Source organism: Harpia harpyja, chromosome 3 (assembly GCF_026419915.1).
Source record: "Harpia harpyja isolate bHarHar1 chromosome 3, bHarHar1 primary haplotype, whole genome shotgun sequence".
NCBI classification, from domain to species: Eukaryota; Metazoa; Chordata; class Aves; order Accipitriformes; family Accipitridae; genus Harpia; species Harpia harpyja.
In genome coordinates this window covers 25,080,204-25,105,312 of record NC_068942.1, presented here as the reverse complement: position 1 = coordinate 25,105,312, position 25,109 = coordinate 25,080,204, and the positions used below count along the sequence as shown (strand labels likewise).

At 37.1% G+C, this 25,109-nt stretch overlaps 1 protein-coding gene across 2 annotated transcripts in view; it reads right to left on the bottom strand.

Annotated features, from left to right (window-relative positions):
• IMPG1 (interphotoreceptor matrix proteoglycan 1) overlaps nt 1–25,109 on the bottom strand; it is a 66,517-nt gene that overhangs the window by 16,225 nt on the left and 25,183 nt on the right. For both annotated transcript variants that reach the window (XM_052781673.1, XM_052781674.1), the window contains exons 7-12: nt 24,469–24,615; nt 21,360–21,418; nt 20,153–20,173; nt 18,495–18,748; nt 17,017–17,093; nt 15,977–16,514 (exon numbers count right to left, since the gene is read on the bottom strand). In XM_052781673.1, coding sequence (XP_052637633.1) covers nt 15,977–16,514; nt 17,017–17,093; nt 18,495–18,748; nt 20,153–20,173; nt 21,360–21,418; nt 24,469–24,615 — 1,096 coding nt within the window. The remainder of the gene's footprint in view (nt 1–15,976; nt 16,515–17,016; nt 17,094–18,494; nt 18,749–20,152; nt 20,174–21,359; nt 21,419–24,468; nt 24,616–25,109) is intronic.

Genomic DNA, 25,109 nt, shown 5'->3' with positions numbered 1-25,109 from the left:
TGTTTACAAAGCTCTTGCTGTTACTTGTTACGCTGATAAGGAGTGAGAGTCACTTATTAGTTAAGGGAACTCAGAACAGATTTCTTAGCATTAGTGCTTGAGGCATTAATGCAGGATGATCTATTGATGGGATGAACCTGCAGCTCCGCAGAGCAACCTTCTCTCTGCATGACAACAAACACTCGAGCATATGATCGCGATGGCATTTGTTAGGCAGACTGTATTTTAGAAAGAGGTAACTACAGGAGAAAAAAGTACTGAAATGGCTTTGAAATTGCAGCAAGTATAAAGCAGAATAACCATACATATAGTACACATTAGGCATACAGCTGTGTATATGTTTGTATATATATATATATAGGTTATACAGAGACTATAAAGGTCTTCTGGCATCCTCTTATTGCAAGCAAAGTAACTTAAAAGGCCTTGAGGGCATACCAAGATGATCTCTGTGCATGTATCACCTGTTTTCATAAGCTGCCAAGTCTTATATCAGTCACTGTCTCTCCAGCTGAGATGATAGACAGTGACTGACTACAGAGGTGGTGTTAGTCCCTTGCAGTGTGAAAGGAAACGGGCTCACCTTAAAGGCTGCGGAGTGCTTACTGAACCACAGCACCAGTCCTGAACCCAGGGGTTACTGGCCCCTTCTGCTGGTTGCACTTTGTCTAACCCCTGTCACGTTACTGCTGCAAGACATGCCTACACAAGAGACATGTTGAAATCAGCAGTAAAATGATCTGCAACTGGTTTTGCCAAGCTTTTCCACTGTCTACATGAGCCTTTGATAAAAATCAACCCTAAGGAGTTAAAAACTATGGATGAAACAAAGAGGACCTAGATATTTGGGATGAAAAAAACCCACCTTTGCATTTAAAATATTGCTTTTATATATAAAACCAATATATATTGGTTTTCAGACTAGATATAAAGAAGAAATTTTTTACAATGAGGGTATTGAATCACTGGAAGAGGTTGCCCAGAGAGGTGGCAGATGCTTCATCCCTGGAAACATTCCAGGTCAGGCTGGATGGGGCTCTGAGCAACCTGATCAAGTTGAAGATGTCCCTGCTCACTGCAGGGGGCTTGGACTAGATGACCTTTAAAGGCCCCTTGCAACCCAAATCATTCTATGATGATTCTGTGATTCTACAAGCATGTATATATATATAATTAATTTTGAAATGGAACACAAAATGTACTTAAACTGGTTCATCATAAAGCAATTATTTGTAATACTTCACCCAGTTTGCCTTGTAGATGAGATTTTTACAGCAGAAGGCTAGAAAAAACACAGGCAATTATTTTATAAAACCTCTAAAAGCACAAACACTGAAGAATTAGATATTCTTAGCTCAGCATATTTCATTTCAGCACACAGTTTGGTCTACAACACTATCATTCAGGTGTAGAAAACCCGCAGAGAGCACGAAATAAGATGCTGAACTCAAATATAACCCCAGAGTAACCATATTGAAGGTTAAAAAATGGCGTGGAATTAAAAACTGCTGTCAGCAATAAAAAACTCAACTCTAACTCTCAGCCACCACTTACCCTCCCACAAAGATATTTACTGAACTCTCCAGATGTTTTTTTGTATTACATGGACAAGGCAGGACAATCTTGTACTGAGAAGAGTTTTATATCTAAAATTAAACTGTTCTTGGCAAAGATGTGTAAACACTAAATTAAGAGGCAATTTCCTGGGCGCATTGCTATATTAAATCTTTGTAAAAAGAGTGCTGCATGCAGGCATGTATTCCCAACTGAGGGAGTAAAATACATAGATTTGACTTATCAGAAAAAATCAACTGCCATTTCAACAACTTTATTTTAGGTATCTAATTAGTTTGTCCTCTTCTATTTTTTTAAGTGAGGGAAACCCTCCTAATTGACCATGAATAAGGAATTATTGTTTGAGAAAGGTCAAATTGTCATGAAAAATTTTTCTAGTAGGTTTGCATTAATAAGCAGACCCAGAAAGTTATACATTAAAAGGGTCTGGCATTTAATTTCATTCATGAGCTTAATAAGCACTGACATTGCCTATTGGCAATGCATGAATTTTCCAAGTCCACTGACAGATATTGTTCTGTATATGAAAGTTACAGTATTACAATGTACATGTATGTATTTCTATATATGCTGGCTGAAGAAAATAACAAAGGAAAAAAGTGTGCAATTAAGAGATTGGTCTGTAATGCAGGGTAAGAATCTCTTTATGGGCAGCTCTGCTGATATAAATACCAGATGGATTACTACAGCAAGTAGCTGGATTCAAATTTATGTATTTTGTTGGTGCCTGAAATGCCACAAAATCCCTGGGTGCAGGACTGTTGTATACAAGAAAATCGATAGTGCTGAATTTGTGCTTGAGGTCTTTCATTTTTAACTAGGGCACAAATAAGATGAGGATTAAGAGAATTAAGGGAAGAGGATCATTAACCTAACATGTCACAACAAATGTCTTGCAGCACATAATTACTGATTAAGTTTGCCTTTTTAACTGTAAGGCCAAGCCATAAAAGCCAGAATGATCTATGGCTGTCATTCTGTCTGTCTATATGAACTCCTCAGAAGCCAGGTCCAGTGTCCAGTGTAACCAACAGAACCCCTTCTCCACTGACTTCAGTGAACCTCATTTCACTGGAAGCAAACCCCATCTCTTCACCATCTCCAGTTCTAAAAATTCTTGTAGCTCTTGACTTTTCTTCTTTAGCATCCTGGCTGAAAATGTTTGAGTAGTCTAATTTTTCGCAGAGCAGCCTGATAGCCACGGCTCTAGCCCCAGTACCACATAGTTCTCTGCGTAACTTAAGAAGCCTTCAGTTTATTCTGAAAATTTTCATACTTTGCGGCTGTGCTTCATCATCGTGTTCTCACCACCAAAGATGCAAATAAATGTCATTCTGACATGATGTCACAAAGGGAGTATTTTGTACTCCAATAAGATACTACTTCGTAATGATAATCATCTCTCATTACTCTCAGAACAATTCAGTTCTACCTTACAGTCTGAAAACTAAGAGGATAACATAAAATTTGCAAAATCAAGACCTGAAAAGCTAAAACACCGCAGAATTCAGGGTGTTGAGTAACTACAGTTTACTAATCTTGCATATGTTCATTATGAAAAAATCTTCCAAGGCTGCTGCTTTAGTTGGGTTCCACACACTGGCATCTATTTGGTTACAACTGGACAATCTGGACAACCTCGTTTTACTGACTTTCATGCTTAGCTGAGTAATTTGACCACATCAACAGACTGTGTGTTTGATCTGGAACATGTTTGCTCCCAAAGAGAGTTAGGACATGGACCTCATCTCACTTTGGGATCTTCACCATGATTGCTTTTTTTGGATGTCAGTAGTATCATATACTTCTGCAATGACTGAAGAAACAACTTAAAAGCAAAGAATTCTTCACTTGTTCTTCAAAGATGCATAAAGATTTAGAGTAAATCAGGGCCAAGCCCTGACTACTTTTACTTCCATATAGAGAAAGAATTCCCTTTATGGAAGGTCTGAGGGTTAATATTTTCATTGAGCCATCTCTGCTTGGGAAATGAAAGCTCCCTTAGCTTTCATGGAAGTCAGTCAGTAGCAAAAGGCAGTCACATATGCATTTAGCAATTTCATGTGTTTGGTCACTGTACCTGTAAGTGTCCTCTGAAATATCAGTTTCTTGTGCTATTACAAATTAATTTTTCCTTTGATTATAATTTTCACATGCATTGGCCAATGCATGGCTGAAAAATAGTAATTCAGCTTGCCATTTTCTGTCTCATTAAGGACTTTATTTACTTCAATTAGCTATCTGCTAACAGTTTTCTCATTAAAGCTTTTTGCATGTTTTTTGAATAAGCCCTTTTCTTCGACACTTTGAAATAATGCAATAAATACATTTAATATATGATTTTTTAAAACTTTTTCAGCTTCAAAGTAGTCATTTAAGTACAACAGGTGGAAATATAATAGATATACAATTAAATGGGCAGGCTTACTTTATAGACCTGTGCCAAATTCATATACTGAGACACTTGACCGTTAAATTTCAATGACTATATCTTCAGCATTCTCATGTTTCAGCAGTTCTAGAGGATTAAGTATTTCAGAAATACGTAAGTACTTTGAACAATACAGGAATATCCAGTCTTTAAAGCATCCCCAAAGCGCTGAGTAGCAGTGTTTGACTTCATTTTGCACTGACACTATGCAATGGAAGTACCTGCGGAAAAGAGACTGGAGAGCAGTCAATGATAATCTGTTAAATCTGGGTCTGAACCATCATCCCACAACAACCACTCCGACTTCAAGAGGTGCTGCACCTGGTTACAGTGACTGTTCTGTCTCTCTGAGTTAAGGCACGGAAAAGATGCAGAAATATCCATTTGCCTCAGCACTCTTCTGAGTACAGCAGAAGAAAAGTCAGTATTTCCATATTAATTGCTTTAGGCAGTTAGCAGTATTCACACTCGTAATTAAGGGATTAGAAAGTTGGATGTCGAGGCAATATTCCTGCGTTTTATAAGAATACTCTACAGACAGGTGTATAATTAGATACCTTGTATGGACAGTAGGTCAGTGGTACGTTATTTCCATAACATGACAAGTCACTTTTTACCATTTACAGAACCTATACCTCATCAGCTACTGAGATTGCCAGATAAAATGACATACTAGTGCTCAAGCACTCTAACAGTCAGTTTTCTGATTAAAGTCCTTGCTAAAGAAATTATTCAACTGAGATTAGAATACTCTTGTGAAATAAGGGAATTAGTAAGTACATTTACAATGGAAACATGTTAAAAATACCAGAGGCTGCTGTGACTATTATTTATTGTAAGCTATTTTGTATTGAAGTCCACACTATTTGCTACCATAGTAAAATAATATTAAAATATATCTTAAACAGGTAAGATACCATGCTAAACTGAGAAGTCTGCACTTGATGATTGGTATTCACATCAATGAATTAAATAGTGAAGCAAAACTGAGAAACAGTGAATTCGCAAATATGAATACACTTCTACAAAGGAATAGAATCAAAGCTGAATAAGAAACATCTCGCTTAAAAGCATAGCTTCAGGAGGATTAACGGTTCTTATTCCTGTTGTTGACTGTTCTACAATTAAATTTGAAAAATTTATTTAATGAGTTCAAAATAATGAAATCTGTGTGGAAATAACCTAAAGCTTTACAAACACCTGGAAACATAAAGAAGCATCCATCTAAATGTTGCAAATACTCCTGTGTGCCACTGTAATGATTTTGGAGCACCCCAGATGGAGAACCTGGAATACTGGTTTTGATTTATTTTACTTCAGAATGATTAGAAACAAAATCTGACAGTTTACAATACCTATCCTTCAGAATTGAAAGTACCCTCCAAATCCCTGCCCACTTTCTCTATTTTTCTCAACTGTGTGATAGGAAAAAAAAGAGTAAATTTTTGGTAGGTGATGGGACCACCAGACAGTTTTGTGGTATTGAAGTTTATTAGTTTGCAAAATGGTAAAAACAAAATAGAAGAAGTCACACAATATACATTCAAATAATATGTTGACCCAAGGACCTAAAAACAGAAAAGACAAACAAGAAATTAGAAAGTTAAAACCCATGGCTCTCTCAAAATCTTGTCATCAGATGAATAATTTAAGACTTGTCAAGAAAAATGAAAACACTGGATACACTTTTTTTTTTTTATATTATATAGTCACTTGTATGTGAAAACCATGGAATTAATGGAATAAAAGTCACAGAATGAGGAGTATTTTATTCTCGTAAATGGTTGTGCCCTAGATGTAGGTATTCTGATTTTTCTCATAGTTTTGAAATGGAACAAGTGACTCTCTGAGAGAGAGATGGAAGGAGATATTTAACTGGGAAGATCCTGCTGGTTTTACACTATGTTGCATTGTAAGAATACATTTCAATTTTAGTGATATTGATAATGACTTTGGGCCAGATGCCTTAGCGCTGACTTGGCTTGTTAAATCCTTCCACCATGGTTGGATTCTGAATCTAAGCGGCTCATAATAGCCAGAGCACTGTTGTCAGGGAGCAGGCAGTTTAAATGTTAAACCCAGCAATAACTACACAATACAGCCTTTAGCTGTATGTTTGCTTTGATATTCCCTAAGAGACCTTCCTATAACATTGGGAAGCAGAAGTCTTAAGACACAGGCTAGTTTCTCAAAAAGTTACATTTAAATAAATATTTGGGATTGTTCTCACGTAAAACATTTGGATTAAGGTACATGGATTTCATTTAACTTTTTTAACTGTTGTTGAGTGGTGGTGATAGAAACATGAAACTTTATTTGTTACTGTAACAAAAAGAAAGAGTAACTGCTCATAGAACTTACAGATATAATGGAAAACTAAAACAAGGGAAAAATAACTAGTTAGCTGTCCAAAATCTACCCTCCTCATGAAAGAAAATCTAAGTATAACTAATACTAACCTTCTTAGAATAGTTTAAAAAGCACTTGTCAATAAGAGGGGTGAAAACTGGATTGCAAGAAGAAAAAAAATTTTTTTTTGTAACTGCAGCTGACGCTGTGTGTATTCTCTTCTGCCCTGCCATGTATCGCCAGTGAAGTTGTGTGTCCTGATGCTTTCAGGCTTGCGTTCTCCTCAAGCCACTCTACTTTTTTCTTTATTAGAGCTTTGCAGTATCATGTAGGCATAGGCATATTGTGAGGTTCCTCAAGAACTGTTCAGCATAATTTTGACTGTCATTGTTTCACTTTAGACTGTCAGTTAGTGCCTAATTCTGAAATGGGGAATAAGATATTTAATACGGATGAGAATGCAACTTTGGCCTTATCTTAATCTAAGACAAATTTAGCCAGGTCTTCAGCCACTGCTCTAGGCTACATATACATTTAGGGGAAAGGACTGAAACGTATTACTGTTGCAGTATTTTTCCAAATTCATTCCTTCTGATCTCTAGCAAAATAAATCAAAACAATGGCAAGCTTTATTGAAAGGTAGAGCTTAGGAACTGAAATCCTTGGGTACGAAGATGCCATTCATGAATAATACTTCTTGTTTTCTCAGTCAACCCCTGGCAGGTTTTGCTATGCCAACAATACCCTCCTCCCACTGTGCTTGAAAGCCCATCATTCCAAATTGCATGGCAATAAAGATGGTCATTAAAGGAATGTTTGGCCATATATAAAATGTTGACTGTAAACTCAGTTATCTGTTATTGGCACCACTATTCTACAAGTATTGTATTCTACAATACTTTAATAAAAAAAAATCCACGAACTGGGGAAGAATGAAAAAGAAACGTAAACATGTAAATGCAATAAAATGAACAAGAAATGAATTGTTTCACATACAGGCTTGGTTTAATCATGTTCGTATTGATGCACATGATGATCTTGCCATTCTACAGAATAAAACTTCTGCCTCCTTCTAATTTACACCTGGGTATCATTGCTTGAAATTGTGTTTAGTCCTTTCCTCTATATGTCTTTCTATAAAGTTATGTTGAGAAAACAATGTTATGAACTTATTGAAGAAATGCATGTTAACTTCAACCAGAAGTCTGACCCCCCCCCCTTTTTTTTCCTTCCTTTTTTTTTAAATTGCAGTGTGCAAATATATGAGATCTATCCTGGCAGGAGTTCTGCACATTCTAGACTTTCACAAACACAAACCCCATTAAATTTAGTATAAACATTATTGCAAATTTGCCTCCATGTAAGATTTTTATGTATTTTTGTTTGTTAGTTTTAAATAGTATGGCATCTTTCAAACTGAAGAACAAGCAGCTTAAGTAAGTTGATACTAACATCAATGCCACCTATGTGAGGCATCTCAGGTATGGCCAAGAGAATCAAAGTTGGAAGGCCAAGCCCTCTCTGTAGATAGAGATATAAAACTCCATCCAGAGATGTGATTCAGAGCACCCAAGTTACAACGTGCCTAGTCTAATGCAGGTGGCATGAGTTATCTCCTAACAAGGAACTGACTATTAAAAATTCCAGGCTCAGCTCAGATGGACTTTCTTATGCTGGAAGGACAGTGAATGGCCCAAAGAGAGGACTGTAATAATTTTAGAAAATCAAAATTTTAGTGCCATTTGATCATAACACATTATTTCTCGAAGCCAGTATTTCTAGCAAGACGAAGGATTTTTAATGAGTGAGGGAAATGCATTATTTAGGGCATGTTAGTCTTGGCAGTGCCACTTTACCTGATATTTGTTCCAGCTGGACCACATGACATGTAAACTTCATTAGTTTCATCCATTTATGACCTGGCAAAGGGTAATCTTACACCCCCAGCCCAAAAGTCTGTATTATTTGTTTTAAAATATTTTTCTTATTTTACTACTCCATTGGTCACAGGTTTTTAAATGATTTTTTTCAGGGCATTAATATATTAAAGTTATTTGTGATACTGGCTCTTGAAATTCTGAACTTATTTCTGCCTTTTTATATTCTGTTTTCATTAGAGGATTGGAAATACCGTGATTGTGTCTGAAGACTGTAAACTTCCTCAAAGAAGTTTTTAGCCCTTTAGTTCTACAGAAAATTCATTTTCTGGAACAAAGTGCAATTAGACCACATGCAGCAACAGCTACATGTCCCTCCTGGAGGGAAAGCTCCTTCACGCACAGTAACAAAGATGAATTATGGGTGGGTTGGAGGCTGGTCAGGTTTTCAGGGTTACCATGTGGCAAGTACTCCTTCCCTCCTCTCCTCTGAGACTATAAAGCCTTTGTAGCTGCTCCTGTCTTCCTAGGCAGCAGGCAAGAGAACTTTCCCATTTTTCAGCTTTAGATCTTGTCTCTGCATGCAGGCAGAAAAGGTTTGGTTTTAACACAAGATGGGATCTGAGACTGAAATGTATGAAAGCCTGTATTACATATGTTATGCCTCACTCATAGCGGAGGGCTGCCTGCAACCAATGAAAAGCTTAAGCTTTTACTAGTGGAGTGATTTTAAAGTCAGCAGTATTATGGTGAATTTGGAGGGAGGGAGATTAGTTTGGAGTGAAAAAGCATTGAACATGGAAGGGGACAACCATCAGGGGAATGCTAATTATAGGAGAAGTGACAGCATTTAGGAAACAGAGGTACTGAAGGATGGTTAGCTTTAAGAGTCTAAAAGGGCGCATGTGAGTTACATGAGAATTAGCTGCAAGAGCAATGGAGTTGACTAGCAATATACAGTGATGACTGTGTGAGAGAGAAAGCCCAACTGTGTGTGTAGCATATGAGCATCTGGTCCAGGTGTCCACATGTGGAAACAATGGGACAGCAATGTGCGCCTGTGTCTGCGGAAGAGACTTAAGAGTAAAAAGTATGAGTGAACAAGTGGCAGAGCACGGAGGTATATCTTCCTGCTATCTATATAGGTGGAAAATGAAGTGTTACATTTTTCCACTGTACAAGTGGCTCAGAAGATTTGCCTTTGGATAAGCAAATTTTCTTAGCAGAAATATAAATTGTTTTCTGTACGTCACACAGTAATTTCAATGAGTCATTTGAATTACCAATTGCATATAAAGTAAAGTTTCACTTATTTTGGTTAGCATGCATTTATATTGCCTATTTGGGGGGCATGAATAAGAAATCATATTTGAAGGAAGCAAAGCTTAACCTTAAAGTAAAACTGAACTGAAGTGATTGGATAGCTTAATAATTTTAAAAAGTGATGTGTTAAATGGGGAAAATAGATAGTACTCTGTTTCTCTCTACCTTTTTGCTTGGATTAGTCATTTCATTTTAGCTTTGTTAAGTACATTTTGGAGATGTGATGCAGGTTTTGTTCTATTCAGGTTGCTCCTGCTGTTCCCAGCACGGAGATGGCTGAGCAGCAGGCTTTCATTAATTTTTGGCCATATACTAATCACTTACTATAATACATTTATGACTCTTCAAGATACCTGTAGTACTCCGAGTATGCAATTTTAACTTTATCACAACAATGAACACACTATGAACTTTTTCTTAAATCTGACGTATCCTAATATGGGGCTGCTGAAACTTTTGCATTCAGCCTCATCTTCAATTCACAGATAACTTTTAGGCTAATCAATATCATATATAACACTTGAGAAAATGACATAGCTAGACCTACCTGTTCACTTCAAGCATCAGACTGAAGCAACACCTCCAAGAAAAGCATTCTATGCACATCTGAAGTGGCAAGTGACAAGTGAAAAGGCACAGAGAGAAGCTGATGGGGGAGAACATTGAGAAAATCCTGTCAGTTTATGGTCAAAGAAAACATAAGAAAACCAGAAAAACATGTTAAGAAACAGAGGAGTTCTTACCCTGTATAACCACCGATGTGAAAAAACTGGTGAGTGTTCCTGGCACAAAAAACGGGTGAATTCCAGTCCTGGGAACATCCGCAGTGGTTCTTGCAAGAATTAATGGGGTTTTCTCTTCCATGACAAGGCTGGTTACACCAAACAGAAAATCTATGCTAAGCACAAATGGTGCTTACGCAGCTGGGGATGAACCAGAGGCAGAAAGAATCCCCAAACATGCAGAAAACTGAGTTTTTCTAGAAATTGCTTAGAAATAGTGAGTGAGGAGCGCACAACCAAATTAACTGTTGGGCAGGAGGAATATGTTAAAGAGGACCACTCACAACAAGACTTTGTGAACATGAGAGCAATTATGGAAATTAATGAGGCTTTTATCAGTTACACATACAGACATGTGACCACCATCTACTCCTCATCAGCGTTTTTTTCTCACAGGAAAAAACTCTCTGATACACCCTGCAGAGTCTTCTTCTCTCAGAATCTTTCTTGAGAGATTGAGGGTGATCCAGGCTGGTCAGACTGAGGTGTAGTACAACAGAATAGCTGAAGTATTTTACTGCTAGCTTTATTTTGTCCTGTGCTTCTGGAATAACTTCTCCAGAAATAATGCTTCCTCCATGATGGTCAGGATTTTGGGATAACCATTTACCTGGATTTTATGATTTATTAGTAGCTACAATTAATACAAATACAAATTAAAATTCTTCTTACTGTTTAGGAAGTAAAAGTATATCATTATTGTTGTTGCAGACTTCAGGGACTCTGTTATCTGTTAATACATTTATTTGCATTTGTTTTACTGCTGAAATTTTCTTGGTTTTTGAAATAACAGTCTGTCTAATATGTTACACAAGTGTCTTCCTTTCTGAATGGTCATACTACTTTAGGTAGACTCACAGGAAGACTGCAAAGAAAGGGAGAAGAAATTTAACCATACAGAAGAGATATTGATGAGTTAACTCATCAGAGGGGGAAAAAAATATGAGGAAGAAAGAGGAATGCTAGAGAACAGTGAACAGGTATCATCTCAGACAGTAGAAAAAAGCAGTTTTGCACTGGTTGTAAATGGAAAATGGAAATAGCCTAGATTTTGAAGGTGCTACAGCAAAAATTAACCTTTTGGAGTAGTCAAATGTTTAAACCACAACATCTGATCCAGGCATTTCAGAACTTTTCAGTAAGAGGTCTGGAAATTTGTACCACAGTTTTTCTCTTAATTCTATTGTGAAATCTCAAAACAGAATTTGAAATTAAAGGGTTAGGCTTACTTTAAAGATGGCTTAGCATCTTCCTAGTAGTTCTGGGCTACTTCAAGGGCTAGAGTAACTGCCATCACCGTTTGGCCAGCAAGTGTCTAATCCTCACTAGCCTGCTCATTACTGCCCATGGACAGCATCACCACTCCAGAATGAGCAGAGTACCAGCTGAAAGAAGCATCACACCTGCTCCTGGCTCATTCCTCCCACTGGCTGCCCAAGCCTGACAAATCCCATCCTGTATGGGTTAAAAGGACACCTCTTGTTAGTTCAATTCCTCGTCCCTCACCTGTTTTTTACTCTTCTTTCCCTAGATGTTGTATGCAGACCTTTATATTTGTGTGTGAGGCTGAGTCTGATCATCTTTTTGGGAGCTGTGAAAGAATTTTTTTTATTGCTTTTCTCAGTGACCTCAGGTAAGCACAATTAAAGTAGTTGGCATAGGTTGTAGACATTCAATGTTCAGGAGTCTGTAGTAATGTTCAGCCTGTAGTTGCACACATGTGATAACCAATGCAATAAAGTCCATCTGCGAAACATATAGCTGATGGGGATACCTAAAAGAATCTCAGACTATGTTATTTCTGGTAGCCACCTCTTCCTTTTGTGGTAAGGAAGAGTGAATTTAAAGTTTTAAACATGTGATGAAGAAAATTTGCTCCATCTTCTGGACCGTAGGGTGGGGAAATGGCTGGAAATTAATGTAGTAGAATTGCAGGCAACTGTTTAGGCCCTAACCCTCTGTCCAACCTCATACAACACCATCTGAGTAGTTCCTGCTGTTTCACACCAGCAACAGTTAAAAGTTTGTTTTTTTTAAAAGAGTACTAAGAAATGCAGCTATGAGATGCAGCCAGGCACAAAGTGTGAAAAATTCTGTACCTGCTAGTGAGGAATTCTGCTTGCCATATTAAAATTAATATCATAGATATTGTTGACTTTAATAAAACTTCTGTCATAAATGTTGTTAAGTCCTGAATTTCCAGACCAAATTCTACCAGTTCCTATTAAATATGCAACATCTAGGGAAATAAAAGAATAGAGGGAATGCTGTACACAGGACTGCCAGAATTGAAAAAAGCTATAAAAAGAGAAAAAGTTTTAAAGCATATACACTAATTACTCTTTTAAGAACTCAGAAGATAGATTTTCAACATCTCTCTTCTATTAAGCATGCGATATATTTTGTGTACTATAAGGTTTTAAGCAAATATAATAACTACAGCTTTGTGTCATTACTAACATGACAACCCTTCTTTTGAGACAGGGAACAATTATTTTTCTCCTGCTACTCAGCTGCAGAGATAATGATGGAATTCTTACATTCTAGTGCTTGTTTTAGACATAACTTGTGTTCAACAAGGAGGAACAAGACAGTGGGCCTTATTTTGGGGAAGCTTTTTTTTTTACAGCTCTAGACAGTTCTGTTTTGCAGATTGACAGGTTCCAAAGCAAATGTGCAACAAATAATTTCTTGAAGTTTAAAGGGTCAATACCAGGTGCTTTCAGGATCAAACCTGCACTTACAGAAGATCCACATCTCTTTAAAAGAACAATTCCATGCTCTGTGGGCACAGGCAATAATGGCTTTAGGAAGAAGAAAATCCTTTATGTATTTTTTTAACTGAATTTCAAATTATATGAGAAAAATTTGTTGAAGAAATCTGTGTTAGTAAGTAAGTAAGTGGTGAACTTTCCATTTGTATTATCCTTCCTAAAATTTCCTTTGGTCCTGGTATTTGCCTGATGACATTGAAATTCATTAAATTATGCAATGAAGTGTCTCTGAGGATCATTTAGAAACACAGAACCAAATCCCCCTTTTGAAGCAAGGTATCAGAGCCTGTGCAAGAGTCAAATGAACTGTGGTCCTACACTGTCACTGGGGAACGATCAAGCAAGCTTGAACCTTGGGGCCAGTATCCTTCCTCACATCCATTGAAAAAACAGTCAGGCAGTAACTGTAATAAATTGCAATAAACAAATTCTTCACAGTTTTAGATCTGAAGAAAAAGAATGGAACTAGTATCTTCAGCATAAGTTGCTCTGCATTTTTGGTGAGTCAAATACCCTCTGCTTCTTCTCTTCAGTCATTTGGAGCTGTTAGGCTACAAGGTTTTTCAGCTATTTAGCAAATTGCAAAATAGATATGTGGCTTTATGTGTTTTTTTATGACATTAAATCCCTAAGCCAATGAGTGAATAGAATGAAAAATGCATATGACTTTTTTTCCCCCTACAAATATAACACTTTTCCACAGTTATAATGAATGTTATTTAAAGGTATGCTGTACTGTTATTTGAAGGTATGCTGTGCTTTTATCAGTAGCACTACAAGACTTCTCAGCATGCATTTGAAAATAGTTGTGTTTAACGCTTTTCATCATAAACTTTATTTTCAGGAACATTTGACAATTGATTCGTACAAGAAGTGCTTTTCTAATCTTTAAGTCACTGGGCTAATCATAAAGTATTTGCCTCTCTCACTTCAGAACTCTGTGTATAAAGGCAAGACAATAGAATGGGAAGTTTTTATTTCAGTACAGAAACTACCAGGTGCAACAATATGACCATGGAATATGCTGTGCTCTTCCCTGTCCAGAGCTGATCACTGTATGATCCCAAATGGTAGCTTTTACATTCTTTAAAATTCTGATCTTGTTATTTACTGGATCCAGAAAGAACAATACTATAGACAGTACACTACATGGGCATTCCCCCCCTCTCACATTTCTGCTGCGTGGGCCCATTGTGAAGGATGTTACCACCACGCAGTGGGGTGTTTCCGATCAGCTATGCAAACATTGCCTGTTGGCCTTACAGGATGTGGCTGGGCAGCAGGGATGCTGTTTCTGGGCATGCTGGGTCAGGAAGAACATCTTGAAAGGGGGAGGAGGGTTCATTATGCTCACTCCAAGATGCTTCTGGAGTGCAGGTTGGGACATGAAAGGCCAAGGACTGAGCAAGGAGGTAGCTGGTGGAACAGGGACAGAGTAGAGCCTCCTATGGGAGTAGGAGACTTTCCTGAAACAGGGAGCAGACTTATTAGCTTTGAGGATGACATTCTTGGGGATCCAGAAACACCGAGTGTGGTTATGCAAGCTAATGTATATTGTGGGAATTTTGCCCTGAATTTGTTTTTTTTGTTTGTTTTTCTCCACAGATTTTTTAGTATTGCTTAGAGACTACGTGGGGACTTCAGAGAATCCTGCTAATTCCTGTGTAGTTCTTACCTGCCCTCTGCTTTTCTGTTGAGAGGGTCAGTCTCATTGGAGACAAAGCACACCTGAATATTCATCCGAGAACTAATTCCTCCCATGTGTTTGTAGCGACCTCTTGCATCTTACACAGCTAGCACAGGCTTCTTAGAAGTGTAAGTAAAATTAAAGTTTACTGACCTAACACTAAGATGGTGAGGCCAGGTCGGGGAGCAGGAGAGGGAGCAAAAAAGAGCTGGGACAGATGGAGGGCAACGGCAGGAACCATGGCTCTTGCTGCTTTGCCAGTGGAGGCTGCTGTCCCACACAATCCAGTTACCCGCACACCATAGTTCTCCGCAGTGTCAAGCACGGCTTTCCAAACCACTGACGGAGGTGATGGACACAGCAGCCTTACTGACATTTTGCTGTTCTAGGGGAAAGCCCAATTTGCTGGTGCCCTAAAGCTGACCCTACTATCTTTGTTTGAACTTTTTTCAGCTGCAGGGTCAACACTTTTCTGGTAACTGTGGGAAACATGTCTACAACTTATTTTTCATTTTAAAAGCTAAATTATACAGACATTTCCTCCACCCAGACATATGTATGTATACACTTTTTTGATATATTATGTGTTTTTTCTCACATATCTGGGTGCCTCTAAAAAACCTTACTGTATGGGTAAAACTGAATAAACAAACATGGAAAACAGAAATTTTTAAAAGTTTTTCACATTCATCAGACCTGTAGATATGTAAACTTTTTTGAGCCATGGTACTCTTTGCTTGGAATAAATTATTTCCTGATACTCTTGCTGCTATCATCCATATCTGTTTGTAGAACCCAAAGTAATTTACCTTCCATGTTTTAAATACCAAAATTTTTTGTGTTAGCCTGAGATTTCCTTCTTTTCTTTTTCCCTGACATGTCTTTTTCCTCTGCCCTTTTGAATTTTTACCATAATATCCTGTACAAAGAGTGCCTTATCCTTAGGCATTTGTTGTTGGTTTTTTTTTTCTTTTTTTTCTTTGACAAACTTGAAGTCAGGTACATTAGGATTTTCCTGAAGTGGGCATCAGAAATGTAAATTTTTTACCTTTGATGGTCCAGAAAAAATTCTGTCACAACTGAAAGGAATGCTTACTGTACTTATATGTGACTCTCTGTGTCGTAACAACTGGATCTTTCCTACTGTCTCTTATGGAAAAAAATCTTTTGTGTCTTACCTTGTCCAGACAGGCTATCTTGATCAGCTTCCTTGAAAGGTGGTTCTGTTATATCAGTCAGTTCTTTCTTCTCCTCAGCTTCACTATGCTCATCTCCAGCTTGCAGGAAATTAAGTGGAGTAAAGCTACCTGTGGTATAAACTGCCAGTGTGGTAGCCTGCTCCATTGGAGACTCATAGCCATTGGTGATTAAGTCATTGCTAGCAGAATCATCTGCTGGAGGAGGCAAATAGGAATCCTCTGGTTTTGGAGGACTGCTAGTGCTACCCAGAGCATCAAAAGGCACTGTGAAACTTTGGTGGCCAGTAGTGATATCTTCTGTGTCTGGAGGAGATTTGTCCTGAAATGGTTCTCTGGAGGGTTTGGTAGGGAACATAGGTTCAGATGAAACAAAATTATTAAAGTCTTCAGGGGCATCAATGTCTCCACTTAGCACAGGGATTCCAGTTGTAAATTCATCGACCAAGATGTCTCCTGTTCGGTCCACTGTTGCTGGGCTGGGGTAACCTAGTGGGAGTTCCACACTCAAGGAGTCCTCCTGAAAAAGTTTTTAAAAAGCAGCTTTCATTATTATGTTTAACTTTCATTGCTAAAAAGGCCAATAATCTTTAGTCACAGGTGCTTGCAAACAGCTAACTCAGCATGAAGTCATGGGATGTATAAAATGTTTGGCATGTGCATGGGATCCTAATCACATTGCCTGTAACTTTAAAAATGGTCAAAAGATGACTTTCACTATCCCTGTCAATTGCTCTCCTGTCATTAAGATGTACTGCTGAACTGGTAAGACATTGTTTATTTTGTAATTAAAACTGGAAAAGGTAATCAAGCAGTAATATTCACCCGTAAATGCTCTAAACAGTATCTCTGTTGCAGTATAAGAACACAACATTCATCATTACAGCATTTATAAAAGACAGATATGTATTTGTGGCATAGCATAAAAGAGCCCTTTTCTGTGTATTTACGTATATCTTAACACTGTTCAATTTCATTTCTCATGGAGAAACAGATAAATATGACAACCATTATTAACTTACCAAATCAGGGCCTGCCAGAGGAATAGTGACCATGGCCTGGATATCATTATCAAAATCACTAGGTGGTATAACAGATTCTGGGGGGAAAAAAAAAAAAATTAGAGAGAGTGAGCACAATATGTAAGCAGTGGCATACTGAAAACTGGTCAAGACACATAAACTTAGTAAAAAACAGTATTAAAACTATTCTCCATCAAAAAATACTTTAAAAAATCCATGTTAAGAAGAAAGAGGCATAAATTTCCATTTAAACTGGCAATTATAAGGAAAACAGGAATTTTATATGCAGTATTCTTTGTACTCTTTATTTAGTATAAATGGGACAGGTCTGCAGAGAGCTGAACCATGGATGAATGCTTAAAATCAGCTGAACTGTGAATCACTCAGTTAAATCCACATGGGCTATGGTGACTCATTATATTGTGTCATTCATTAAGCCTAAATTCTTTCCAGTTTTACCCAGAGTCCACACCATTGTCACTCTCAGTGTTTTGGCTTTAGTGCCCAGTTGCTCCCTTCACCCCCTCAGAGGACCTCTTTAGACATACTTGCATGTAAGCTGTTTTTCTAAAATTGGTTATTAAAAATAACTAGTGGGAAAAAGTCAATTAAAATAGCTATTATTAATGTGTTCCATATCCATGAAATTTTTTCTTGGGACTTTCAATCTACATTAAAATATGACATTTTATTCTTACAGAAAGTGTTAGTTAATTAATTATTTTTTTTTGCTAGAAAATGGTGCTGTTTGTTTGTAAATGAAACACTGTAGCTAAAAGTTGGTGTGTGTTTATGATTGTTTTGGTAAATATACACATGAAAAAACATTTTAAATTATTTTGCCAATTTTTAACCCACCTCCCCAAAACGAGGGCTATGCTTGCTTTGAAAAAATTGTTGATGGACTAGAAGGCGATATTTATTATCTGGATTACTAAACAGGATGCAGCCTTTCAACCCTCTGCTGGAGGTCTTCGCACCCAGCTTGCCATCTACACTCCCTCTGTGTTTCAGAGAGCAAAACACACCTTTACAGTGTGTTTCACACCACCGATTTTAGCTTAGGATCAAATGCTCTTTAAGGTGTCTGTCTCTCTGACTTCACTGGGAGGTTAGATGGCTTGCTTACAATTAAGACTTAGCTTTCAGAAAGCTAAATTTGTATTAGAGAAAGCCTTCACTTTTTGTCTTATTAAAGAAAGGAGACTGTCCATACTGGGAAATTAAAATGATACCATTAATATTCTTTTTTTTTTCTTCTCCTATCTGTCTTAGTGTGCAAAATATTATAAATGCACATTTTGCTCTAAAATTTAACTTAGATCTGTGTATCCATTGGATGCTATGCAACACTTAGGAGAATGGGATACATCAAATGCAAACAATCTGTTAGAGAAGCAAAGGAGACCTTACTGAACTTGCATCAGTCTGAAAGGGCAAGGTTCAGACTTGTGCTAGGCATCGGCTTGCCTACTGACCATCAGTAAACTGAAGTGTTCCAAGGTCCATTGGCAGGGACTGGTCTTCGTGGAGTGCTATGGCAACCAGTTGCTGAAGGTCTGTTACTGTCAGTTTAGTTGCTGGTATCTCCCTTTCTTCCTTTGGAGAAAGTGGAATTTTTTCATTTTCAACCTTATTAGATCCAATAGTTGAGATGTCATCTGCTGTGCTTTTGGTTTCTGAGCCATCTCTCTCAAAGTTTACCACATATCGTGCTATAGTGCTGCTTGATCTGCAAGGGGAAGATGCAAAAATGCCCAGTGCAGCAAAATCAGTTGCTGGCTGAGAACTGATTTTACAAAAAAATAAACAAACAAAAATATATGCAACCATAACATATTATCTTCTGTAAAAATAATGCAAATATACTTCTTTCTAATGAGACTGTCATCTTCGAATTACTTTTGCTATACCTAACCCTTTTTTTCTTCTATGCATAATTTTTAATAAAAATTCCAATATTGAAGAAAATTATAAAAATGTTCTAAAATAATCCAGTTTAATCTGACTACTCAGAGACCTGTAGAACTGGTAATATAGTTTGAAGCCATTGACTATTAGTTCAAACAGTCATAAATGCATGCTGGGATTACTAGAAGCCATAATCACCTCTTAATTATGCAGGAACCTATGAAAAGGGATTAGACAGTTCATAAAACTACAGATAAGCAAAAATCCTATCACATCTGGGGCAATTTTTTACTCTTTTTTGAAGAACAGCATGAACGTTAGCTAATGTGGCAAGCAAATAACTTTTCACAATGGGAGTTAGCTTTTCCAAGTCCAAATGAATGGGTATAGCTTCTCCCTAGATGTACTTGTTTAACAGAAGTCTCAAATTTTCACCATTATTTATACATCACTTTTCATAAATGCTAAATTCACCTAATGAAAATGAAAAATAATGAGTACATTGTAAAACATTTGTACTCCACTATGTTGCTTTTTGTAATATCAAGTAACTGAAGAGAGAGGAATTTCACTTTATCTAGTATGTGCTATGTATTTATATTTATATGACATTGCAAGAATTTGGGAAAAGCATTAGACAATTCTTTCTTTTAAACTACAAGTAAAAGAGAAATTCTTGGAACTGCTAGACAAATTATTCCCAGCAGCACTTTTATGCAACAACAGACTCTGTAGCTGTTTGTATTGCCAGTCAAAAGCTCCCTGCATTTTATCAAGCTACTAACTGGTCTCTTTGCCATTCTATCTGGCCTGATAATGGAGATAACAAATCAAATTCTACATACTTATTGAAGATAATGTGTATATGGGAATACAGCTAGGAAACAGCAGATCAAAAATGAAAATTTAAATATGAAGTTTCCCTATTTTTTTTTCCACTTTCAGTTTATGACTGATAAAGATCTTTTGTCATCTGAATGTGAATTTTCTTAGGTCAAACAATTTTCTTTCCTTCAGAGAGATCCTGACAAAATTTGATTACGTGAACGTTTCAGATTAAGGTAAAAGCTGTCCTTGCTGCTTTACATCACAGATTTTGTACTTGGGCAGAACACAAATCAATTCACTTTGTCACATCAAGATAAAGAACATTTATTGATGTATCTATGTACATTTAATAGTCTACAAAATGATTAATCTTCATAATGAATTACAGACAAATTACCCATCTTTCTCCTTCTTCTGTCTTCATTTCATCACAGAAGAAAGGGTGGAATAAAGGATTGCAAAAGAAAGAAAAACAAAGATTCATGTATACCAGTAAATCAATCAGTCGTACATCAGAAACATCATTTGACAATTTATCTTATCTTCTATGTGTGGTCTATAGTTTTTATGTCTGTGTGAAAATGACAGCCTACTCTCCATCATTTCACTTTTTGTCTTCCAAACAATGGGAATATCCGTGTTTTGAGTGGGGAAACAGGAATTTTACTTTTCCTTGATAGTTTGAAACATCTGCTTTCCTATTTCCCACTACAAATGGTGTAATTTGAACACTGTCATTGTTAATCTATATCTTTATGGTGGCAATGAACACCTGTGACAGTAGTAGCAGCTATTACTGTTACAACACATGGTGCCTACTCAGATCCTAATCACAGGGGTAACTTGAGCTATTAATTACCTCTGGAAGACACGCCTATGTTTACCTTCTGTAAATAATGCCCTGTTATTTTCCCTGATGAATTCTCTAGCATATCTCTAATGTTGTCCTTCCATATTGCCACGTGGGAAATGTTGCTAATATATGTAGCAATATGGCTAAGGGAGAATGGACAGCAACACTGTCTTTGCTGATCTGTAACTCTCAGGAGATAACTAAATTACTAGATGATGGGAAGCAATCCTGGTCTTCCACAGTGGTGAATATACTTTTATATCAGCTCGTAAGACCAAGATACCAAACAGAAAGGGATCCCAGATCTCATGGAGTTGCAACTGAAAGAGGTTAGTTATTGCAAGTTGTAACTATGAGATGCTACTACAGATTTTCTCTGCTTGTTCTACAGTAACCAGCTTTTTGTTTTCTTACTTTCATCATCAAAAGGTAAACAACTACTTTTCACTCTATTTATTTTGCTCTTCTCTCTCCTTTTCCCCAGCAATTTTGCAGAGAGGAAAGCTGGGAAGAGGTATGCTCTTGTCTAAAATTGCATTGCGATATGAATGTTCTTCAACATGTATTAAATATTACTTAGGATGTGTTTGCACTTCTCTCCATATTGACTCTGTGTTGTTCCCAGAAAACTATTTTCTGTTTATAGCAATACACACCCCACTATTATATAGGTCTCTTCATGTTGGAGGGAAAGAAGGAAGAGGAGAATCCTAGTAGCCAATAGAAAAATGAGTCCCATTTTCTTACTTACTTAAATCCTAATACATGGATTTCTTTGAATCCTGGAAGTTTCTCGAATATTTTTTGCATCTGTAGAAAACCATAAAATCATTCATTCAGTGTAAGTTCTACCACTAAAAAGCAAGCACAGGTTGACTACCTAGACAATATTTTTCATATTTAAGAAAGAGCTTTAGGGAACAGTCTCAACTGCCCTCTTTGTGGTATCATCATTGCTCAACTTAAACACTATATTTGGTTTGTATATGATGCCTGTACTACCTGTTAATAGGCAAAATGAAGTACAAAATATAGCTTTTTTAAGTAATGTAATTATGTAAATCAGTGGTTATCTAGTTCATAATAGAGCAAGTCAAACAACATGAATCAAATGGTTTTCTCATTTTCAGCAGTTTTGGTTCATGAATAATTTTGTGATTCAAGTTACCTTACTGTAAATTGTTAATATTTTAGAAATATTAAACAAATGCAGATGAATTTAGATTATTTGACAAATCATTTATAAATTAAACAGTTTTAACTGTGTTGTACAAATAGAATAACTTCATATATTTTTAATTCTAATGTAAACAATTGTACATGGTTTTGAAAAGAAGAGACAATATGAAGAATAAACAATGAGCAGAAAAGGTGAATTCTGTATACATTTTTCAGGCTTTAGGATAATAAGTGTTTTTATCAGCACCTCAAGAATTAACAATGTTTTGAGATCCAGCTGATTGATCTTTTGGTCTTTTTCAATTATAGCAACATTTATGCAGCTAAGTCAAATGAAATATTTTATGTACATCTACTATGTCAGACTAAAGGGTTTTTTAAACACACAGTTCCACAGTTCCTTTCTGATTCACTTCCTGGTCCTGTTAAGTACCAGGCAACCCATCGTCTAAGCCTTTCATCTGCAAGCAAAGCCTGTGGAGTTGAGGGAATTGAGCACTTGAAAAGAAGTGAAAAAGCCTTTTGAGGAATGAGGTCCTTTTAATTTAGCATGTCACTTAAAAAGGATGTGAACTAATGTGGCAATCTTTCCTCTACCTTAGCTATATGGTTCTGTACAAACCCAGTATACATTTAAAACTCATTCATTCACGCATGAGAGTTTGTCAGTACTGGTAGGGAATGGGTGGTCAGACCCACAGCTTTCTCTGCATCTCTAATGTAGGTTAAGTGAAGAAGTAGCAGAAGATCAGTATGTTACCACAATACCAGGTATCAGCCACACTGTATAAGCCTACATATCTTTTTCATTGCAGCAAACAGAAAAGAAGATAATGTCTAGTGCAGAAAATGGCCTGTCATCTACACTCCCCTTGCTCATCTCTCCCAAGAGGACAGTAGGAAAGGAGCTGAGGTAAATACTTCATTTTGAGTTTGGTCTGACTTATTGGTACTTCCGCCCCACTTTTACTTAGACTGTGGGAAGATTTTAAATGTTATTCATGTGACTAATTCTCACTTAAAGTAACAGAGATTAAGGGCCTAAATCACTAGGATGCAATCAATTTTCCCAAATTTAAGCAAGCACTATCATTTTAGATGCCTTAAGGTCATCTTCTGCTCAGTTACTGGTTCAAAAGGGTGCAGCTCTCTCATATTTGAGAGGCCCTTGCAGATGTATTTGATAACCTGGGGCACCTGAAATGGCACCAGATATCCATGTTTAGGTGACTGAATCCCCTTTTAGCCATGTTCTGCCAGCTAACTGTTGGCAAGGGCTCTGTTCAGTCTCTTCTTGGTTCTCTTTATATCGTAATGAAGTTGATGTTTTCTTTTAACTGTATGCACATATGTAGCTTCCTATTTCCTACTTTTCCTAAATGAATCTCCATTTACCAAGTAGCATAAGCATCTGAATCTGTATTCTGTTTCTCATGTGATTTTAAATGTATGTTGTGGTATACAGATGTACTTCTGAACATCTGCACTGTAATGTCTGCCGTAACTCTTCCCTCTTGACATGTCCTGGAATGAATTAGAAACTGAGCTTGGAACTCCATGGCCTCAACCTTTGCAAAAGCTTCTCTGGAATTTGTACAGGAGCTTATGTAGCTGGATGAGGTTTTAATTCTGAATCCAACCTCCTCACTCTCACTCTTTGTGTACACTTGTAAAACTGTCTTGTATCAAGGTTGCCCTCTGCCTTCGCCATGACCTATCTGTGTGAAAGAATGTCAGGTGTATTTCATGGTGCCGTACTACAAATAATTTTCTATTCAACATTGCATGTCAAGAACAGCTTTGGACTCTTTAAAGTGACAGATAAAATTTGATGACAATGGAAAATAATTTAACAATCAAGAAACTTTGCATTTCTCCCCCTCCAATTAATGAAATAACTTAAAAGTCAGATTGCTGAATTACATCATTTTATGTGTAGTAAACAAAGTCTGCAGGCAGTTCTATTTGCGGATAATACTGGAACTCTCCAGAGAAGCTACTTTTTATCAGCTCTGCCAACACATCCTTCACCATTTTTCTATGCATATCTGAAACTGAACCAGGATAGTGAAATAGCCTGCACTAAGGAATGCTCATGAAACTGATGAGAAGCTTTAGTTAATTTTACTAAGAAAACCTTTTGGGAACCTCGTCATTAACTGCTATCTATTAAATTGATAGCTGAACATTCAGCTAATATTATTAATTATATGGAAACACCACAGATGTTCCAGTTCTTACAGAAACTATGGTAATGCACAACAAAATGTCTGGAAGTCCTTTGAAGAATAGTTCAGACAACAGTAGCTAATTACTTTAACATTTATATTACATTTCTCATTAGGTTTATTGTAGAAATTAAATTATGACAAAGTACTGTTCATGAATTCCTGATTAAGCCCAAATGATATTCCTAAAGTTACTCTGTTCATTAGTGATCTGAGGCTCTGCTGCTGACAAAAGACGTTGGCTTTTTAGGTTGGTGGCTGAACAGATGGCCTAAACAAGGGGAAAAGCTGACTATACATGAAGGAAAACTGAACGTCTTGCGACAACAGGATTTAACTATTTCAAGTGAGGGCAGTAGATTCTAATTCTGTTTCATGGTGAAGGTAGTTTCATAGTATGAATCTCAGCCAAGGTACAAAGCCAACATTTTGGCATTCACTCAGCCTCCTTACCTGTAGCTGAAATTTGGCAGCTAGTTGTCGGTACTGTGGGGAGTTGGGATCATTAAGTTCAGCTGTGTACTCCTGATCAGTGAGAGTGACACTGAATTCTACCATTTGCTCCACAGGCAGTTCTGGGACTGTGTTTGTTCCCAGCTCCTGGAAAAGAAGAGGAGAGGCAAAAAAGGGGACAAATAAAATGAAGTGATTTTTTTCTCCACATTTCAGTATTTAATAGGTAGAAGGGTTTCCTTTTAAGCTCGTCCCCAAAATAGCTTTCTGAACCATATCCTACAAAAGGCAAGGGTTCCTAGCCACATCTGTTGGCTTAATTCTTCTACCTTTGCAAACAGGGTTCTATTACTGTGACTTGAGAGTTGCCTTTGATATGCATAAATGAAGGTGATAAAGAGAATCAAGCCTTTTCTTGCACAGAGAGTGTTACCAAGTCTTCTTATTTCCATCATCATTAAAGTCATATAGCTTTACTTGCCACTTTGGAGGAACGTGTGACATCAAGGAGAGTGACAAGCAAATGCTAAAAGCTAGTTGGTATCCTACCCTCAGAAAACCCATGGTCAACCAGAGCAGACTGCCAGACTCTCTGTTACTGTTTCATGTTCAGACATTTGCATTTGGTTTTTCTTGATAAT